General features: G+C 31.3%; 1 protein-coding gene across 2 annotated transcripts in view; it reads right to left on the bottom strand.

Moving 5' to 3' along the window:
• Window positions 1–1,529: 1,529 nt before the first annotated feature.
• Window positions 1,530–21,477, bottom strand: part of LOC142333181 (uncharacterized) — a 39,654-nt gene continuing 19,706 nt past the window's right edge. The window contains exons 3-6 of one of the 2 annotated variants that reach the window (XM_075380133.1): window positions 20,254–20,381; window positions 14,427–14,495; window positions 10,110–10,199; window positions 1,530–5,477 (exon numbers count right to left, since the gene is read on the bottom strand). In XM_075380133.1, the coding sequence (XP_075236248.1) occupies window positions 5,418–5,477; window positions 10,110–10,199; window positions 14,427–14,495; window positions 20,254–20,367 (333 nt within the window). In that variant the 5' untranslated portion in view covers window positions 20,368–20,381 and the 3' untranslated portion in view covers window positions 1,530–5,417. Of the gene's footprint in view, window positions 5,478–10,109; window positions 10,200–14,426; window positions 14,496–20,253; window positions 20,382–21,477 lie in introns of those variants that run through there. The other variant, XR_012758548.1, reaches the window with a different exon arrangement.

Below are 21,477 nucleotides of genomic sequence, written 5' to 3'. Positions count from 1 at the left end.
TTCCTTAAAACGATGGCTTTACAAATCGCGCCGCTAGGTGGCATTACTTGATAGTACTATGTAGCGTACAAAAACTTGATAGTGTACTTGAAATAATAAGATTTAAAAGAAAATATACTACAGCTTGTTCTAATAGTAGATGTTCTTATATAAATGAAAGTACTGAAGAAGAAACAATTTTTTAATTTGCATCACTTCATTAAAAAAAAAAAGTATTAGTTTACAAGAGATTGTAGCTGTTAAGCTATATATGTTGTGGTAACAAAAACACGAATACTAGGAAAGTGTTGTAAATGTAGTAACAAAGATTTGTTACATAAATCTGAATGGTAAAATTTTTATTCTACAATTAGAACTATTTGAACTAATTGTTAGAGAAATAAAAAAAAAGTTCAATTAATAATAATACAAAGAGTGTCCACCGATACAATAAAAATCGAGGGTTACACTTACTTACAAAGTAATAAGTGCAATATTCGTGAAGGCCATTTTTACTATAAAAGGAAAAATATGGTATGAAGTGAATGATATGACTATCAACAAAAAAATTGGCCGAGAAATTCAAAAAATGTATATTTGTTGTTGTTTAAATGTATATTTGTCTAGAAAGGCAATCAATTTTAATAATAAATCCATAAGATGAGAATCATCTAACAAAACGCAGTGATATAAAAAAAAAATTACAATGAAATTGTAAAGCATACGGTAAGAGTCTCGCAGATATTTCTTCCGCTCAAAAAACAAAAATTTCTGTAATATAAATAAAAACGTTTTTAACAAAACAATAATGATATCAAAAAAAGATAGGACATTACATTTTTATTATCAAAATCTGTTACTAATTTAGAATTTTGTTTAAAAACAAATATATGTAATAGAAAATAGATATACAATTATAAATAAACAATGTTTAAGCGTTCCATATAATAAGCAAAAAGTAGAATTTGTTACAAACTCTTACCGGCTCGATTCATTTATATGTAATACATATCACATTTACAGAAATAATACAATTCTTACGATTATTCATTGTTTAATAAATGAAGTCGGTTAACAGTTAACAGTTCTGTAACAAATTTTTCTACCTTTTGCTTATTATATGGAACGCTTAAACATTGTTTATTATCTATTGTCTATTACATATATTTAACATGTATTTTATTTTAAACAAAATTTTAAATTAAAAACAGATTTTGATAATAGAAATATAGTGTCTTTTTTTATATCAGTATCATTTTGTTATATATTTTTTAGTATATTTTTGTATTTATATTACAGAAATTTTTGTTTTTTGAGCGGAAGAGATATCTGCGAGACTCTTATCGTACGGTTTACAATTTTACTGTAATATTTTTTTAATATTTATCATTCTGCTTTTAGAGGGAAGAAAAAAGCATTAAATTACTTTAAATAAACTGAAATTTTAAAGGTTTTGTTAAAAAAGATATATTCAAATATTTTCATGATGTTTATTTTTCAGATTAACATTGATATCAATTTATTGAAATACAGTTTTTTTTACATTTTATTGTTTATAATTAAATTATAAATATATTACCTAATATGAATATATATTTCTATAAATACACGTAAAAATTTTTGTTACGTAATGTTGTGGACAAACACTGTTCATAAAAACTACATTCTGTGAAGCGAGTATTATATACATTATAGGAATAATACAAAGTGATTAAAAAATCACACAAATCAAACACAATAAATATTAAAATTATCAAAAAATTAATTATTTACGTATAAGTAGCCAATCTCCATGGCGTAGTGATGCGGTTTCGGTCTGTCATCTGGAGGTTCCGGGTTCGAATACCCTTCAGCCATGGAATTTTTCTTACTTTACAAATTTCTATCTTTATATTATTGCATAGATTCTTCTTTATAAGCTTTTATTGTGAATAAATTCATCAGTCAAAAACAAATTATGATCGATAATTGTTTGAGATTGTTGATAAATGTTTAAGTCAGTAAAAAAATTAATTTTGCTTTTTGAACTGTGAAAAAGCATTTGATAAAGTAAATTGGAGTCTGTTGCTAAATGTATTTATACATACTTACCATTTATAATGATTTATAACGTGAAGAGGGATTTCTCCATAGCAGAGAGCTCTAGCTTGCCCTCGACCACGTTAAAATAACAGATATAAACAATCGCTTCTTGTTTTATATATTTTCCTATAATCAACTTTCTTTAGTGCTGATTTTAAATTATTGTAAATGCAGTTTGCAGTTTTGAATGTTTATTTTCAAATCAGGAGTTATTTGAAAAATCTTTCAAAGATCATCAAAAATAAAACAGAAGGAAAATAACTGGAGATATAGTGGGCTATAGACTATGAGAATTTAGTTGGTTACAAAAAAAAAAAAAATTGTACAATATATATCGTTTGTGTATGGGTTATTGTTCTATCTTTCTCTAAAAAACCTGTTTTACACGTTATTACCTTTACCCTGAAGTTGGTGATAATTTCTTGATAATACTCATATTTGTATGTCAGATAAAAAATTAAGCCGATAAGTCATTACATTCAAACTTCAAGACATGACGCACCGAACTCCAGTTTCACAGTATAAAATGGGTTCTAATGGGAGATATTCAGTTTCTCAAACATCTACATTTTGTTACATTACAGTAAAATTTACAAAATTTTTCTTACATGATAATAAATTATTGTTTTATGAAATTGGATTGAAATCCTTATAAAAATTTGTTACTTTTGTGTGTCTAAGTGGTGAGTAGGATAGTAGTTTTTCGAAGCAGTATTTTATTTTTAAAAAATAACATCCCATTTTTTAAAAAATTTCGCTGATGCTTTGTTTTTAATTACAAAATTATCTTTAGTTTTCCTTTTCTTCTTACTGTAAATAAAAATTGAAGAAGGAGAAACTGTTTTAAATTTTCATATTTTTCACCCTAGTAAAGCAATTATTTTTGTCATCAACTTTTACATCTTTACTACATCTGTATTTTTTTTAACATCTATATATATATAGGGTCATTCACGGGAACCGGATGTTTTTGAAGTGGGCTGTACTCGGGCGTTCGTGGTGGGAGGGGCACGTGGCTGGTGTCTGACGTTTCCTTTGTTCATAGCATTTACATTTTAGTCGTTAAGATGGAGCCGTGGACGCTAGACCAACGTCTGTACGCGTATGACAGTTTTGTGCGAAATGACGAATCCGTAACTGCTGTTCAGCGAGATTTCCGCCGTCAGTTTAATATCCATCGTAATGCAAGTGTCCCTTCTCGTAACACAATATTGTGATGGGTAAACAACCTTCGAACAAGCGGTTCAATATTGAAGAAAACACCACCGGGTCCCCGACGAACTGCTAGCACTCCGGAGAACATCGAACGAGTAAGGGAAGCCATTGCCAGAAGCCCAAGCCGCTGTATTCAGAGGCATTCAGCAGCGCTTCAAATGAGCACAAGTATGGTAAGACGAATTCTGCATACAGACCTGCATTTCCATCTTTACAAGATAGCCGTCGTGCAGCAGTTAAACGAGCAAGATTTCACGCAGCGATTACAATTTTGTCGACAAATGCTTACCAGTTTTGAAGAAAATGAAAATTTGTTATTGTTAATAAGTGACGAAGCCCATTTTCATCTGAATGGCTTCATCAACAAACAGAATTGCCGGTATCGGGCAGAAAGAAACCCACATCAGCTTCACGAGAGACCACTTCATAGCCCAAAGGTGACTGTCTGGTGTGCAATAGGAAAGGTCGGTGTTATTGGACCATATTTTTTTGAAGAAAATGACGCTGCCGTAACTGTAACAGCTGATCGTTACATTGCGATGTTGAATACGTTTTTCATCCCTGAGTTACGAAACTGGGGAATCGATTTTCAAAATGTGTTATTCCAGCAGGATGGAGCTACAGCGCACACAGCGAGGGGAACGATGGCTGTTCTCCGTAACTTGTTTCCGGGACGGATCGTTTCCAGATTCGGCGACATTCCTTGGCCCCCTCGGTCCCTCGACTTGAGTAGTTGTGATTTTTTTCTGTGGGGGTTTCTGAAATCGCGTGTGTACGGCAATAAACCGCATACATTGGAGGACCTAAAGATCGCAATTCGTCATCACGTCACCCAGATTGAAGTAGACAAGCTGCAAACAATTGAGGCCAGTTACCGTGAAAGGCTACAACAATGTATTGCCCAAAATGGACATCACTTGCCGGACATAATTTTTCGTTCATGACTAAGTAACAAATGCTTTGATTTAACAAGTGTTTCAGTACCAATAAAATTTTTTTAAAGTAAATATTAAATTTTTTATGATTATTTTAAAAACATCCGGTTCCCGTGAATGACCCTGTATATAGATGTTATTATTCCAAATTTTTTTGTATATATATATATTACGACTCCGCTATAACGCAGCCATTCGGAGACAATATTTACACTAGCGTTCATTCGAAGATAAAGAAATAAACAAAAAAAAAAAAACGAGTTAATATTGAAACACAATTAAGATTTTACCGAATGTTAAAGTTGAAAATGAGCATACTATGGGATATAAAAAATAAATATATTTTGCAGTATAACTAGATTAATACAACCGATCTTCCTTTCCTTTTTACCTGTTTAGCCTCCGGTAACTACCGTTTAGATAATACTTCAGAGGATGATATGAATGAGAGTGTAAATGAAGTGTAGTCTTGTACATTCTCAGTTCGACCATTTCTGAGATGTGTGGTTAATTGAAAACCCAACCACCAAAGAACACCGGTGTCCACGATCTAGTATTCAAATCCATGTAAAAATAACTGCCTTTACTAGGACTTGAACGCTGGAACTCTCGACTTCCAAATCAGCTGATTTGGGAAGACGCATTCACCACTAGACCAACCCGGTGAGTGTCATACAACCGATCTGTTTGCATATAACTTAAAGCTTACATTTAAAACAGTTTTTTGAATAAGTAGGAAGTATTTTCGTTTGCTTGAAATTATTTATTATTTTTTTTTACAGCTACGTGTAATTTCATAGAGACCAACACATTAGCGTTATTCATTCTGTTCAGTTATTAAGTAAATAGGTTTCTTAATAAAATGCGTTTATTTTACCTAAAAGATATTTTTTTTTTTTTTTAATATCTGATAACAATTTTTTTTTGGGGGGGGGGGCGGTCATCCTTCTATCACCGTTATTTTGAATCACAGTTACGGCGGGGTCGTAATATTCATATATAGATGTTTTATAAAGTAATATTTATATTATTTTTTATTGAAGGAAAAATACAGAAGATTGAAGATGGAATGTTTCGACAAGAATTTTAGTGAATTTTAAGACATAAATACTTGTTATCTGAAGATATCTGATGTTTGTAATATTTTTTAAGAAAAGCAAAATGGATGAAGCAATTCAATCTCTTATTTTTTTCTTATTTAGTAATCTAGTTATTTACGTCTTCTTGTCCCCAAAAGATGAAGTAGGTCAAAATCTGGCCAACAAGCTGTAAAAACAAAACATATGTGATATATAATAAATAATAAAAATACAGAAGTAAGGATTTTATGTTAAATTGTTATTAAAATAAAATAAAAACTAGAAAAATGTAAAAAAAAAAAAAAAAATAATCTTGTGCATTTTTACGTGAGAATGCCGACTTTTCGTTAATTTAATTTGAATTTAATATTTTTTTTAGCTTAGTTTATTATTAGTGACAACAGATACCGCAGATAAAGAAACATCAACGTTCCAATTTTCACTATTATTACAAACTATGCTTCTAACTTGTCCTGCTCAAATTTTTTTGATCTTAACTTCAGCATAATTCAAGAACAATCTTCATCTAATTTTCACATGAACAACTTCAGATACACTGCTATATTAAAACAAAATTTAAATTTAATTGATTAAGTAGTTTATGAGATTTGGAACCACAAAAGTATATATATATATATATTTATTTATTAACATACGAATATTAATAAATATTCATATTGATTAATATTCAATCCTCTTGATTGGATAGAATTAAATACAATAAGACATATTTTACTTAAAAATATTATCTTTATTAATCTCATGGGTTAACCAAATCAACTATACAAATTTATAAATTAAATTCACTACATTTCATTTAGAATTCTCTAAGCTTCCTCAGGTGACAATACACATCTCTTGCATACAGTATGCAAGAGAATTCTGTTTGATATTTTTAAGTAAAATATGTCTTGTTATCTTTATATATATATTTCTTGTGTGCGTGTGTATGAAAGTGAACTCCTCCTAAACGGCTGGACTGATTTTAATGAAATTTTGTGTGTGTGTTCAAGGGGATTCGAGAATGATTTAGATTCACAATTTGATCCACTGGAAAATGTTTTTTTAATTAATTTTTTATTTATAAGTAGTTGTTGATTTTGAAATGTTTTACATTATCCGGCAGACTGTACTACCATCGCAGTATCGAATATTCAATAATATTCTATTTTAATTTTAGTTTGTCCCGACAGTTGGTGCTGCGATCAAATTGAGAAAAATATTTCGTAATTTTGTGTTATTATTGTGTTACAAAAAATTGCGAGAAAACAGTTTTTTAATATATAAGAGGCTAATAAATCAGATGGAAATGTAAACAAAGGAAAACCAATCAGATCAATGCAAGATGGCCGCTGTCAAACACAACGACCAATCACAAAGAGCCCGTATGGCTGTTGCCAATGTAAACAAAATCACAACTGATTAAGTAACAAGTAGGCAGCACTGCGATCACGTTTAGAATTGTGTGCGTATTGAGAAATATTATATTATTATTTATTGAAATAACGTTTTAAAGTGTAATTAAAAAATATACATTGTGCAAATTTGTAAGGTACAGTATTGAAGTGAAAATGTTTTTTAAATTTATTTATGTGTTGTTGATGGTTAAGGTTCACAATTGGGTTCGGTAGGCAGAGCTGCGATCGCGTTTTAGAAGTTTTTTTTTTTAATTTTTGGTTTATCAGTCAAACCAGTTAAGTTGGTGCTGCGATCGGATTCTAGGAATTTTTTTTATTTTGTTGCTTTTTCGCATATCAGTTACTTGCATCGTAGCTTAGTGTTGTTCTTACATTAAAATTCGTATTTAGAGAATAGTTTGAATTAAATCCGATAGGTAGTGCTGTTCTGACAATTGGATTTATTTACATTCTGAATTTTATAAAGTTAATGGTGAAATTTTATAAGATTCCGTAATGTTTTGTAAGTTTCTTAATGTTCAGTATTAATTTTAATGATTTTGCAGCCACAACACTTTTCGTTAAAAAATTATTTTCCACCGAATACTGTGATTAGAGAGTGGTGTGAATTAAATCCGATAGGTAGTGCTGTTGTTTTGCCATTTGGATTTATTTACATTCTGACTTTTTATAAAGTGAAATGTTAAATTTTGTTAAATTGCTAATGTTCAGTTTTTTAAGGTTTTATGAAACTTTCAATTGTTGTCATTTAATCTGTATGTATACTCAGATCTAGCAATAGCGAAGCATTGCCGAGTCTGCTAGATTGCGCGCTTATTCAGCATATTATATTGTATTATTATTTATTGAAATAACGTTTTAAAGTTTAATTAAAAAATGTACATTGTGCAAATTTGTAAGGTGCAGTATTGAAATGAGTATTTTACTTGATTTTTCATGAATGTTAATGATGTATACACGTGCATTCAATAACAATCAACTTAACCTAGAAATTTAAATTGTCAGTTCTCATTTGATTCTATGCAACTTATGAAGTATTGAACGGCTCTTTGAAAATAAAAAATTAAGTTTGTAAAATAAATTATTACATTTATAAAATTAAAATATAAGTTACTTATAATATAGTTTAAAGTATATTTAAAAAATTGAATTTATAATGTTTTAGCTGATTAATTTTATAAAATGTTTTCTAAAATTATTTTTAATTTACAATTATCTAAAATTTGGTAAAATAGATGTTAAAATAAAGAATGAGAAAAATTTCTACTAAAATTTTAACTACGTTGCTTTTTTTACAGTGCTTTAATTTTTTTATTAATTGATTAATTAAGCTGTTACATGGTTATGAAACATCAAAATTATTAAATAAAAAAAAAAATATGTAGGAGGTACTTTTTTAGAATGATGTTAGGTGAAAATTAGTAGTAATGTGGATGAAAATTTATTAATTACACTAATTATTAATTTTACGACATTTCGATTTTTTAATTCAATTTTCATCGGACATCTCAATATTTAGTGAAAATAAATATTAACCATACTACACATAATTAATCAATAAACCCATTACAATAATACAACAATCACGAACTGATAGTATCATACTAATAGTCATTTTAATGAAATTTAGAACACATTCCTGCTAATTTTAACTTAATTTACTTATATTTATGTGTGTGCATTTATTACAGAATAATGCCGCGTCAGGACAACGTCTGTCGGATCCGCTAGTATACATATATATATATATATATATATCTAAGAAATATTTGAAATCAGAAAGAAACCTGGTTTTACATAGTTAAAAAATCTGCATTATGTTAAGATTTGTAATTTTTATCTATCATCCTGGGTCCGCCATTCAAACTAATTTTTTTAAATAGGAAGGTGGACGGACATATGAACTATTATTTCGATTTAAAATTTAAAAAAAAACAAAAATGGTGAAACCCATTTTTCAGTTAATGCCTTTATCGAGTTATAAGCATTCAGATTTTCAATGATGGAAAAACCGTGTTTAAAATAAAACAAGGTAAAACACGCTGCATGAAGGATATTATTACATTTTACATTCATAACGCATACAATAATGAACTTTAAATGGTGCTATAATTCAGCTAATATTATTTACTTTAAATATTACAATATTTATTTTAAAATTTTGAATAAATATTTTCGATCATAGATTACTAACGAAATAAATTTTGAAAGCATACGATTATACAATAAATGTTCAAAATGCTTTCCCTCTACAGCTTGGCAGTGTGTTAACCTCAAGTATTATGTATTCGTTTTTAACTCGTATCATGTCTGGTGATACAGACATGATATAAAAATTATAATAACATTATTTGTTACATTGTTATCAATAACGAATGTTAGTTGTGATTTGCAAGTCGCTTGCGACTCACTTCCGCATATCGGACGACTTCTGAACCTGCCGTACTGGTAGTCACCGGCGTTATACCCATTGCTCTTTTGGCACGGGAGCGCCAGGCAGTCTACAGGAGGTGATGGGCAGGCGAAGACCAGGAGACCATCGCCGAGGAGGAATGGGCTTGCACGTTTCTCGCATGGCAAGAGACCTGGGACCGCAAGATAAGAGGACAACGGACCTCAAGGCTTATTCCTCTGGTCAGACCGTAGAAAGGCATGGAGAGTTGGAGTAATATGTGATCCAGTTTTTAATGCGTCATGGGCGCTTCCGCGCTTATCTCCATACCACAGGAAGTGGCTTCCCCCCAACTACCTCTATTGACCCGGTGTACGAGACGAAGCCAAGCACACCTTTTTCAAATGCGCTGATTGGGGGGCAGATCGAGGAACACTAGAAGCGGATCTCGGAACCTTGAGCCCCCACAACATGGTTGTGATGTTGCTTCATGACCTTAACAGCTGAGAGAGTGTGACCCGATTCGTTAGAAGCATTCTCAGGATCAAGAAAGGTGACCTGGATAGACATGAGCCAGGTGAAAACTAAGGAGCGACCTTCTCAAGCTAGGATAGGAGGACTCGGCCTGAAGTAATGTGTTAAACGGTTCCGGGTCGAGTCCTGGTAGAAAGCGGGGATGGTTTTATTCGTTAAGTCTGCTGATGGCAGTTGGATAAGACCCCCAGTGGGAGCCCGACACTCCGTGCGTAAACCTACCATCACTCCACAAAAACATCATCATTATTATTATTATTGGTAGAATTTAGAGATAGTGTGGAAATGGTAGATGATAAAATGAAGCAACGCTACGTTCTTCTTGAATCGTTATATTTAATTTGTTGTCACCCTTGACATTTCAATTATTCTAACGTAGAATATTAGTGCGAGCCTCACCTTCCGATTAGCGCTAGCGCCGGACGGCTCGACGTGGAACGGAACAATTATTATTATTATTTATATAAAAACTTACCACAAATATAGTTTTATTATTTACAGTGAAGAAATCATAGGCAGTTATTTCTTGTTTTGCATCACGTGCTTGCTGGATGAACAACAAAATCTATATTAAACAAAAAAAAAACATAACAATAATAAACTCACTTATCAACGAATTAATTATAAAATGATTATCAGCTGATTTACATCGTTGTAAAATGTGATGTCGAAGTTCTCATATTCAAATCCTAATAAAGTTAGTAGCTTTTATTCTGATTTGAATATTAGATCATGTATACCGGTGTTCTTTGGTGGTTAGGTTTCAATTAACCACACATTTTCAGGAATGGTTGGCCTGAATTTTATCAAACATACATTGCACTGATAAGTCTCTAATAACTTTAATTGTTGATGCGACTATAAATAAAAGTATTATAAATTTAAAAAAAAAATAAACAGCAGGTAAAATATCGTTTAAAACAAACAAGTGTGATATAAATAATATCGATTATTTTTAGTAGATTCTTAAACATTTTTTTATGACCTGGCAATAATTTTAGTAATTTTTTCATCATTTTATTTTGTTAATTTTTATTTTATTGAATGTTATATTTTGTAAATTTATTTCAGCGTAAAATATTAAAAAATAATCCCACAATTATACAAAAAAGTTTTTTTTTAAAGTTAAATTATGTTATATTTACTGGATCCAATCTTAAAATATTCAATTCCAGGATATTAAATTTATAATTTGACAAATTCAGAGCTGTGTCACAATATATATAACGATACTAAAACACAAACGCAAGGACGACGAGGTAGTGAGGGAGTGATGGACAGCCTCCTGTAGTCGTCGTCGTTCGTCCGGGTTTGCCGCGATGGGCGGCTATGATAAGACACGAGGACTCCATCTCCCTCGAGCTGTTGAGACCGAAACCTGGCTGGGCCCCCCTCAGGGGACCCAGTTAGAGGCAGGCAACTGTTAACAGACTGAGACCCAGTGTGGGTTCTCTATGTGGGATACTCACATTGCAGACAAGGCATCAAGACAAAGTCCCGGCTCTTAGAGTCGAGTTAGCAGAATCCTACATAAAAAAAAGAAAATGAAAAAAGCCCTAAATTATTAATATAGATTACAAGTCATTCATAAACACATCTTCCATAGAATAGCAAAGTTTTCAGGCCACTCTGAATTTATTTCTTTGTTATTTTTATTATTTTCTTAAGAATGATAACGTTTATGATTGTTCAGAAATTAGAGGGCTTTCTTTTTATTAAAACTCCAAATAAAATCATAGAACTTTATAAAATATTGTTTCTTGCAATAAGAAGTAGTTTTGTTTTTCAAAAGAGCTAAAAAATAAGGGAGTTCTCAGTTATAGCCGAATGCACATTTTAAAAATCTATTCAACCTTATATTTTCTCTATTTTAAAGGCACACCTTCCAGGTATTCTTTAATAAGTTTTCCCCAAAAAACTTAAGTGGGAAAATTTTAATGTAGAAATTATAATTGGCTTCCATAAATGATCAAAAAATTTTTAAAAGTTTTCCAACTATGTTACTGAATAAAATCTTTGATATAGCAACTATTATTTGTTACAGCGTAATGATAAATAGTTTTCTATAATTTTGGTACTCAAAGTAATTCTGTATAAGTTTTTTTTTATTCTTAGAACACATTTACAAATTCTATATAGCCTTATATTCCATCGATAATAATTTTTATGTATTAATAACATACAATAACTGTAATTTTTTTTTTAGAAACTGTTTTAAATTTGAAAATGAAATATTACAGTTATAAAGACATGAAAATATTAATTTTTATGTAGCAATAATTTATATTATTAATATCACGACTAGTTTTTTTGCAGTGGAAATACCATTTGAAAAAAATTTACTACTTTAAATTAATTGAAATCTAAACTAAGAAAAATAATATCAAGTCAGCCCTGAAGTAGATAGATAATCTCCACGTCTGGAACATAACACCTATGTTTCCACATCCAGGCAGCAACAATTGTAAATATGTACAACACATATAGCTGCCTAACAGGGATCCGAGATTGTTCCTCGGAAAAATGTTCTTTTTTGACCTGCCTTCCACCTTCAGGTCACTATGTTGGATTTGATTTTCTCGGCCACCTGTAGATCAAGTAGATTGAAAATGATTCGGAAATGAACTTATACCACATTTAGAGCTGGTGTTATGGGGGCCACGGTTAGTGTTATTGCAGATGTAACAGAGACCCTTCCATTGTCCACATGCCCCCGTGATGGCAAGCATGTAGCGAAGGTGCCGCTATATGTCAGTGCATGGGAGCCCTGAAAGCTTCGGTGAGTAGGGGCCTGGAGTCAGTGCAGAGATTGTGCGTCCATTTTCTGCCAGGACATATGCCGGTTCCAGTGGAGTACCGGATCGGAAGGTTGGTAGCCCTGGAGTGGGGTGTACCCCGGCGGCTAGCCTTGCTACAGAAGGGATCAATTTTAATGCAACATCTTGAACACGTAACGTGGCAGAGGGTGCACATAAACACTCTCATTTAGAAACACCAATTCACCAGAAGCGAAGAGGAGATGTAGTAAAGAGACTGACAGAATCAGAAAAGATTTGAGGAAAGTTTTGTTTAGCAACAATGTGCCCAGACCAATATATCTAGCGATTCCAATTATCTAGTGATGCACTTCAGTCAGATATAAATGCAAGAAATCTGCGTGTGTGGAATGAAAACACATGAAGACGATCCATTAAATATCCTCCATCTTGCTTTAACTGCAAAGGGCACCACAACTGCCGATAAAGAAACTGCCTGGTGTATAAACTGGAAACGGGGATTCAGAAAATTGAAACACTACAAAAACATAAGTTACCCTGAAAAGAGGAAAATTGTTAGCAGTAGAAAACCTCGACCAACAACGACTTATGAAAAAGCAGCTGCTGCCCCTTCGTCATCTAAAGTTAATGTGGAGCAGTTGCTTTCTACGCTTGCACCAAGTCTTGCTACTATGATAGAGAAAATCATTGACACTAAGACTGAATCTAGTCAGCAAAAGGAACCATTAAAGCCCATGAAGATTCATCCCCAGATTTAAATTGTTGATACCAGGATTGAATCTTCTCAACAAAAAGAAGTAGTAAAACCCGTGATGATGCAACCACCAATCCATGTTGTACGTAAGGAAAAGAAACATCTGAAAAAGCCAAAAATATCATTCATCAACCAGGTGTAAGGCGAAGGAGGGTTTGGTAAAGGCTCACAAAAAGTCTGAAATTAGTGCGATGGAGATGCAAGTAACAATAGTAGTAATAGCAAAGTAAATAAGAGCAGAGAAAAAAGTAGTAGGAGAAAACACCGGATATAGATGCTATATACTACCTGCACCTGTAGAGGCTCCAAAGGCAAAAGGAGAGGGCGACTACTTCAGCCGCTCCAAATATACCATTGGAGATTCATCAAGTTTAGATTCAATAACACGCATGTTAACCGTTCCATCTAAATCATCATCACCTTATGTCAGCTCCAGAACATCACTGGTATCTGAAAGAGAAGATGCTATACCCGAGGCCTCAGACGCCTTATCATCAGAAGTAGACCGTAAGAAGAATCGAAAAAAGATGTAAGAAAGGATGGCCGAAACGAAAGCCTAGGAAGTAAGCAAATGTGATATGTTTAAGAATCAAGATTTATTAATGATTGTATTTCAGTATTTGAGTTTGTAATCAAGAATGAATTAACATTATTCAGTTTCATTTGAAGTGGGAAAGAACAAAGTTTTATTATCTTCTTTCTTGAAGTGGAAAGGGGCTAACGATCAAAATAGTCGATGACGTAACACCCAGTTACTGACCTTGAAATAACTTATCCACAAAGTAATAATATTTTTTTTTCAAGATTTTTAGTAAGAAACATGTTTTTAAATCGTTTATACAGATACTGTAGTTTTTATTTTAGAAAGTGTTCCACTTGGTTATCTAAGAAAACTTTAACGAGACCCTTATATTCTTCTACTAAATAAAACAGTGCACCAAAATTTGTCCATTTGATGAAAAGTTAAGATTGAACATACTAGTTAATACAGGAGGAAAGGGAAATAATTTGGTGGAAACTGTTTCTAGAGCTTGATGTAAGAAAACACTTTGTTATCTAGCTAGCGAAAAATTTACATCTTATATTTCTTCTATTAAATAGACGATGATTTTTAACAAAATTTAATAGAAAAATGTTACGAATCTGTAAAAATTAAAAAACTCTTTTCATTACAATAAATTTAGAACTTTGAAATATTAAAATGCTTTAATTAACAGCAATTTCATAATCATAATAATAATTTATTAAAAAACTTAACTACCTCTTGCTGAACTCCTTCATCTAGATGTGATATAGGCTGTGATAGCAGTATGTTGATGAAGTTTTCGCTCTGAAACATAAAAAATCAAATCTTTTGTTTTATGTAATAATAATGGTTTAGCAAAAACATAAGCAGAGTTGAAAAAATAATCTTCTGAAAAAAAATTCTGTAATATAAGAAAAGTTGAAGAGTTATGTTGAAATATTAAAATAACAATGAGGAAAAGAAATGTAAAATTCTAATACCGAATGAACAATAACTGGCTAAGAGCATTTTTATTTCATTAATAAAAAAAAAAAACAAAAAAACAAAATCGGATCGAAAAAGATCTTGAGGAATTAAAGATAATCAACAATTTTCATACATGAAAGAGATACATTTAGGATATCGGTTGAAGAATCTAAATTTCAAATAAAAAAAAAAAAAAAATTTCAAGTTGAACAAAGAAAGAAAAAACAAACCGGCAGTGAATTGCATAATTTTACCTGCTTCGCCGGTGAAGTTATGCATTTTAATATTAGTATATGAGTATCTCCTCAATTTCTAAAAAATATATTTTCAATATTTTGAAAATTTGGGAGCTCATGCATGGGCTCTTTTAATGATTAAAATATTCACTGAAATTGATTTCAAATAAGTTAAAATTGAAATCTAATATTCCCCCTCCACTGATGGGGGCCTTCATCAGTGGAAGGTAATAAGTTATTTTCGTGACTTTATTGTTTAACAAATTACGTTTTGAACATTAAAAGTTTGAAATTAAAACATTTTTTTTTTTCATTTTGGGAGCTCCCATACTCAAGGGGAATCATTCATATAATAAATATTATTTTTTTTTTTTTTGTGGGTGGGACGAAAAACATTTTCGTGTCATTGTCCAGAAAATAAAATTATGAAATATAAAATAAAAACTTAAAGAAGAAATTTAAAAACAAAATTAAAACTCAAACTACAATACTAAAAAACAAAGACAAAATAATAAAACTAAAATATTAAACATAAAAATATACAACTACGCCCAGGATTTGACGAAAATTCCTGGGCAATTTAAATTTACGACGCAAGGCCATATAATGTATGCAACCACAAGGATGAGCACTTGTATAAAAGTTATCTGTGTGAAGTACATGTCCCTGATCTAAAAGTGGTTCAATTAGGTCCATGACAGTGTTAGTTGATACCATAACTATGTCGCTTACTGGAGACGTATTGACGGAAAAAATTTGGGCTTTGGAAAGGCACCATGGTTTCATCAATACAGGTCTCATCATCTGGATTAACAGAATTTTAAAATTTCCTGTTCAATATCTCAATTAGTGGCCTAACTTTATAAATGCAGTCAACATCATGCTGCGATTCATTGTTATGAACGTGCAACATGCTAAGTATTGTTTCAAACCTGTTGCGAGACATAGTCTTAGACAACTGGTTTTTATAAAAAGGACTTGAAGACCGATAGTTCTTAAGTTTCAGTTTTCTGTCAAGCCCTATCCACATAATAATTCCTATAAATGTCAACAACTCAAACTTAGTAACATCAACCCACAACTCTAAGCACTGTACATGTTTTTATTGCAATACTGCACAAATACTATACTGTTAGCATATCTGTTTGTTTTCTCTACCAGTAAAGTAAGATATCATCATCAAAAAATATTGAAAATATAGTAAAAGAATCATTAGTTTCAATCATCTCGATGACTGATGAATCATTTATACCCGTAGGTTGATAGAAATAACATCAAAAGAGTTTAAATTACCTTCAACTTCATGCTACACTATTACATCATTATTTACTAGCTATTACTCGTCTCCTTTGAAGCCTAGTTGTACCTCATCTTGTTCAATGTTTGTAGGAAAGTTATTGCACGATGAATTGGCCATTGATTGATCTTTATTTTGGTCATTAAACTTGTCTCCATTTAGGTATGTTCATCTTCAATATCACTTCCAACATATCTAACTCAGATAAATGAAATGATGGGTCATCACCGTCACTTAGATTTCTGAAAACACTCAACTCACTTTCACTGCTACTAAAAATATAATTCAATTCTTCACGTATTTGATCTGAATTCATTATTATCAATACTTACGACACACTAAATAATAAGGTTAAGCTGAACGTGATTCAACAGTCACCTAACCTGCTTCCGTAACAAACAACAACAAAACAAAGACTAGCAAACAGAGTGATAGGTGCTGTCCCTGTTGGACAATCTTTGAACCACGACTGACTTTTACAGTCAGGGACCAAATCAACACATAGAGCCATTAGTTATAATGATATCTGAGAAGACAAAATATACACAGAAGGGGGAACATAACTAAATTGTGTGCATAAAATATATACACATGGGCTGAGTAAAAACTTTTGTGTGTATAAAGTATATACACATGGTAGCGAATGTCAAAAACTGTTAAAAGCCCTTGGGCCAATTGTAAAGTCATGTTTTCAAAGCCCAGGAGTGAAAGTGTTAAAACTGGTAGGACAGATGAAATATTCATTCCTAGAACATTATTTTAAAAATTAAAGGAAACAAAATAGTAAATGTGAAAAACGTATTTAACAGATTGGTTTGATTGGTAACAAAAATACCCCAAAATAAGGAAAATGGAGGAAAATTTATCAATGTCTGTCTCAAGTCCATGAGATAGGCAAGAACAAACTTGCAGACTAACATACAAATGCTGGAAATGTGTTACATGATTTTTCTGGCTATTAATAATTTAAAAAAACTAGTTTATATATATTTTTAGAAGTGGATAATAAATTTTAAAAAAATTTTCTGAAAATATTCATATGTAGGTAAACTTTAACAAACTTGCTTAAGTAAAGTTTTTTCTAAATCTAATGCCCATTGCAATAAGGGCTAAAACAAGAATGGAAGAACTTTCAAAAACTTAACTTTGTTTAAGATGTGGAGTGTATAATTTTGGAAAATTGTAGACAATTATTGATAACTGTATATATGAAATATAGACTTTCCAAATTATCTTTTTAATTTAAATCGAAGGGAGACACAGGAAAAGAATAAAAACATATACTTCAATTTTAGGAGGTCAGGGTTGATTTTTTGAAATGATTTTTTTTTTTTTTTTGATTATTTACCAAAAACAACAGAATGGATAAACCATTGGAATGAATTGCTAATCCTGCGATATAAGTCCAAAGTATTCGCCTGGAAAGTAACAGAGATTCGGAAGTTACAAAATGAGTAACGCTTATGGCATTGAACCTGTGACTGATCATGGTTTTTCTATTAAAAGATTTTCGTACTTCTTTCATAAAATGTGTTGGTGCTCCATCAGATTGATAGTATATTAGCCAATGAGAAATTTTCTCAATACTGTAAGAAATACATTATTTAAAAATTCCAGATTAGTTTCTCCCCATGACAGATTTTCCAGTATTAAGCAGCCTATTAATTGGTTGTCAATCATGCCACACCAAACGTTCACTGAAAATTTAATTGAACAACGGCATATGGGTTTTTTCTCCAGACCACCAATATAATTCCGTATCCTCTTTGTGCCATTACAGATAAAAAGTTGCTTTGTCCAAAAATAGTACGAATAGAATTAATGGGTAATTATTTTTACACATTAAAAAAAATTGCTGTCGTCTGCAATTGTCCCCAAGCTGGAGGTGTTGAACTTTCGGAAAGTGATAAAAATGCAATCTATGAGCGTATAATGACCTCCACAGTGTACTTTTTGGAATGTTGAGTTGAGTAGAAATTTAACACGAGCTCATTTTAGGACTAAACTGCACTACTTGAAGAATGTTTTTCCTTTCATCACCATGTAATGGATAACTTTCAGATGAAACATGAGTGCTGGAAAGTGTACCATTTAGACAAAGATTATTAAAAATTCTACAAAATACTTTACGGTTTGTAAACACTTATCCAGGATACCTAAGTTGTAATTCATCCACCGAAGGTGGAGCACTTCCATTGCAAAAACTGTACACATACATCATATCAGTACATTCTGCACGAGTGACAAGACAAGGCATTTTTCAAAACAAACAATTCCAAATGAAATTTCACTTTTTTAAATTCAAATTTAATTGGAAAACTTTACATACAGTTTAGAGTTCAACAAACATAAAAAAACTACTTAACTTGGTTCTCAAATATAATTAAACTTTATCAAAATATTTAAAAAAATAAAAACATCTTAAGTTTATTATTAACAAATATCCAACCACAACTTTATGAAAACAATGAGTAGTACTCAACTTAATTTTGAAACGAACAGAAACAGAGGTGATGAGATCTCTAAAGAGGCTGAAGATGCCCTTAAGCCTCTTCAAGGATCTCATTTCCGCTGTGTCTAACACGGTTAGAATGGGTACGAAAAGAAGAAATAAGAACCGAATTGGATATTTATAGCTTGAATCAAACAGTGATGGATCATCACAGTCGATGGAAGCAACACCTGGAGAAAATGTTGATAACAGGATTCTGATACTAGTAAAACATTATCAGCCACACAAAAGGAGAGACTTTGGAAGACAATGTAAAATATGGTAATAGGTCATTGTGAGTTTGGAACACGCACAAGCCTAATTTTTATGGGTAAGAAGAAGAAGATGCATACAATTAGTGTTGCATCATAATTTTTTAAAGGTCTAATTTTATTGTACTAAAACCGCTATTTTTAATTTTTACAAATTCATAACATATTTTTGTTAAATTTTGTTCCGTTAGATAGAGATTTTTTAGTTTTTCGTAGACTTCATTACATAACTTCTCAGAATTAAATTTTTCACAAGTTTTAATAACAAAATTTATGCTTTATTATTAGTTTAACATGTGTTTTACTTCAAACCTAAAAAAATTGTTTTTCATCACCAAATCTTTCTGTTTTACATAAGATATCATGCAAACTATGGAATAAGAAGTTCTGGAACCTGTTTTGTTCCATTTTTCAGGTCAAATAAAATCAAAATTTTCCTTATTTAATGCGTTAATTTAATGTTTCACTGTAAAAGGTGCTGACAAATAGATTCAATTTCTTCTAAATGCCATCAAAGATAACGTTAGTGACGGGAGGAACATTACTAATTAGAGTAGATAAGCGAAATTGGAAGAATCCTGATAATGTAGGCAACAGTAAAGTAGAGTAAACTACCCTGATTGAAAAGTCTGTCTAGGCATTCGCATCGGTGGCATCCTGACAGAGCCCAAATTGTTGATTGTGATATGTAATCAGATTTAGAGGGTCTAAAAAGCCACTTCCAGTAAAGCCCATCAAATCTAGGAACGAAGGGGGTAGTGTGACGATCGTCACAAGGTGAATGTCTTTCCCATCGGGGGTCAGGATGTATTCGGTTTTTTCGCGAGTATACCAAATAGATGCACTGTAAATGCATGTTTGACACTATAATATGAATCTTCAGTACCTCATTGAACCCCATAGCAGTTGCTCATAACAAAATTACTGAAAGCTTGTGGGGGTAGCTGAAATGGTGAAATAAAAAGCACAAGGGAACTGCCAGGCACCACGAAGAATACTACTTTGCCAAATTCATGTCACGTCTCATGATAGAGGAAAAGAATTTGTTTAAGAAATACTTAATGGATTAAGGAAAGTTGGTTGATGGATGTCATCATGTAAGAGTCAGGAAATAAACTTTCCATGATCTTTAAGTTGAAGTAATCCAGTAGCACGTAAATGAATAAAGAGATTTGTGTGAAAAAGCCAATTATTTGAAGAGGCGTCTGTGTTTGTTTCTTTTTCCTTCTATATTTGTAAGTTGTTTAGTTCCTTAGAAAACACTTAAAATTATACTTATATACCTATGTTACATACTTACATTTTCAGTGATCAGTGTTGAAGTTTTCAATAGGAGGAGAACAGTCGATATGTTCCAGAATAAGTAAATAAAAACTTCCAACATTACTTGATTATCTTCGTATATCTGATTCATCAACCACGAAAGATCTATCAGACACGTTGTTAAAAAATACAAGTAAAATATTCCTGATAAATTTTCAAACATTTTGATCGTGGATGATAGTTTATCATATATATATCGATATCTATCGAGATTCAGCATAATCAGGATGTGGCTACATCTAGCAACAATAAGTTCTTTGTATCTTTTTGTCATCGAATTCTTTAGTAGATCGATTCGGATGATCACTTCATAGGACAAGAGGAAGTAAAATACTTGGTCAAATATCATCAACGCATATAACAAATCATACCGCAAAAACATACTACATAATTCTGAAAAATTCATTGCCGACATCGATGTAAAATACATCACATATAAAAGTAATTTGCAACACCCAAATATTAAACTGATGAAGACCCAAACGTATCGATAATATCGCACTTTTTTCAATAAACACTTTGGAACTAATGTTTTACAATGGAAATCGACATCATTGACAAGATCATTAAAATTAACTATGTTTGCACTTCCAGCAACAATGTAGTAAATTTTTAACATTAGAGGCAAAAGGAGAAAACCATTTTTCATATAAATTTCAGTTTTCGGTAGAAATTGATACTGATGTACTATCAACATCATCAAGAAAACGTTTTTAATCAAGAAAAAAATGTATGTACGATAAATCTTGCTATTATTTTTAATGTCGTTTTTGTCTAGTATAGGAACAATCCCTAACAGTTTACGTAAACATGCTAATGGACGTATATCTTCAGAAAATGAACCGAGTCTGTCTTCGTAGTAATTTTTTTTTAAATATTCAATTATTATTTTTCTATTCATGATTTATCCTTCTTTAGATTCAAACAATTCCTACTTTAGCAAGAAAAGTAGTAAACTTGTTTTAGTTGTATAATTGTAAAACTGAACTTTTTGCATTATATTCAATTAAACCATTTTCCTATACCGCCCAGAATTTTTATGAATACTAACAAAAAACTGAAAGTTTACATTTAGTACAAGTAAATTATTGACTTAATCTAATGTGACTTGTAGAATAGTTTGACCTTTTTCGTTTAATATTTTACTAATGCTGATTTCTGAACAAATACTAAAATTACTTAATAGAGTAAATGCTTTATT

This window comes from Lycorma delicatula, chromosome 12 (assembly GCF_047948215.1).
Source record: "Lycorma delicatula isolate Av1 chromosome 12, ASM4794821v1, whole genome shotgun sequence".
In the NCBI taxonomy this organism is placed as follows: domain Eukaryota; kingdom Metazoa; phylum Arthropoda; class Insecta; order Hemiptera; family Fulgoridae; genus Lycorma; species Lycorma delicatula.
The sequence above is the reverse complement of the archived record's forward strand: the minus strand, read 5'-3'. Positions and strand labels throughout refer to the sequence as shown.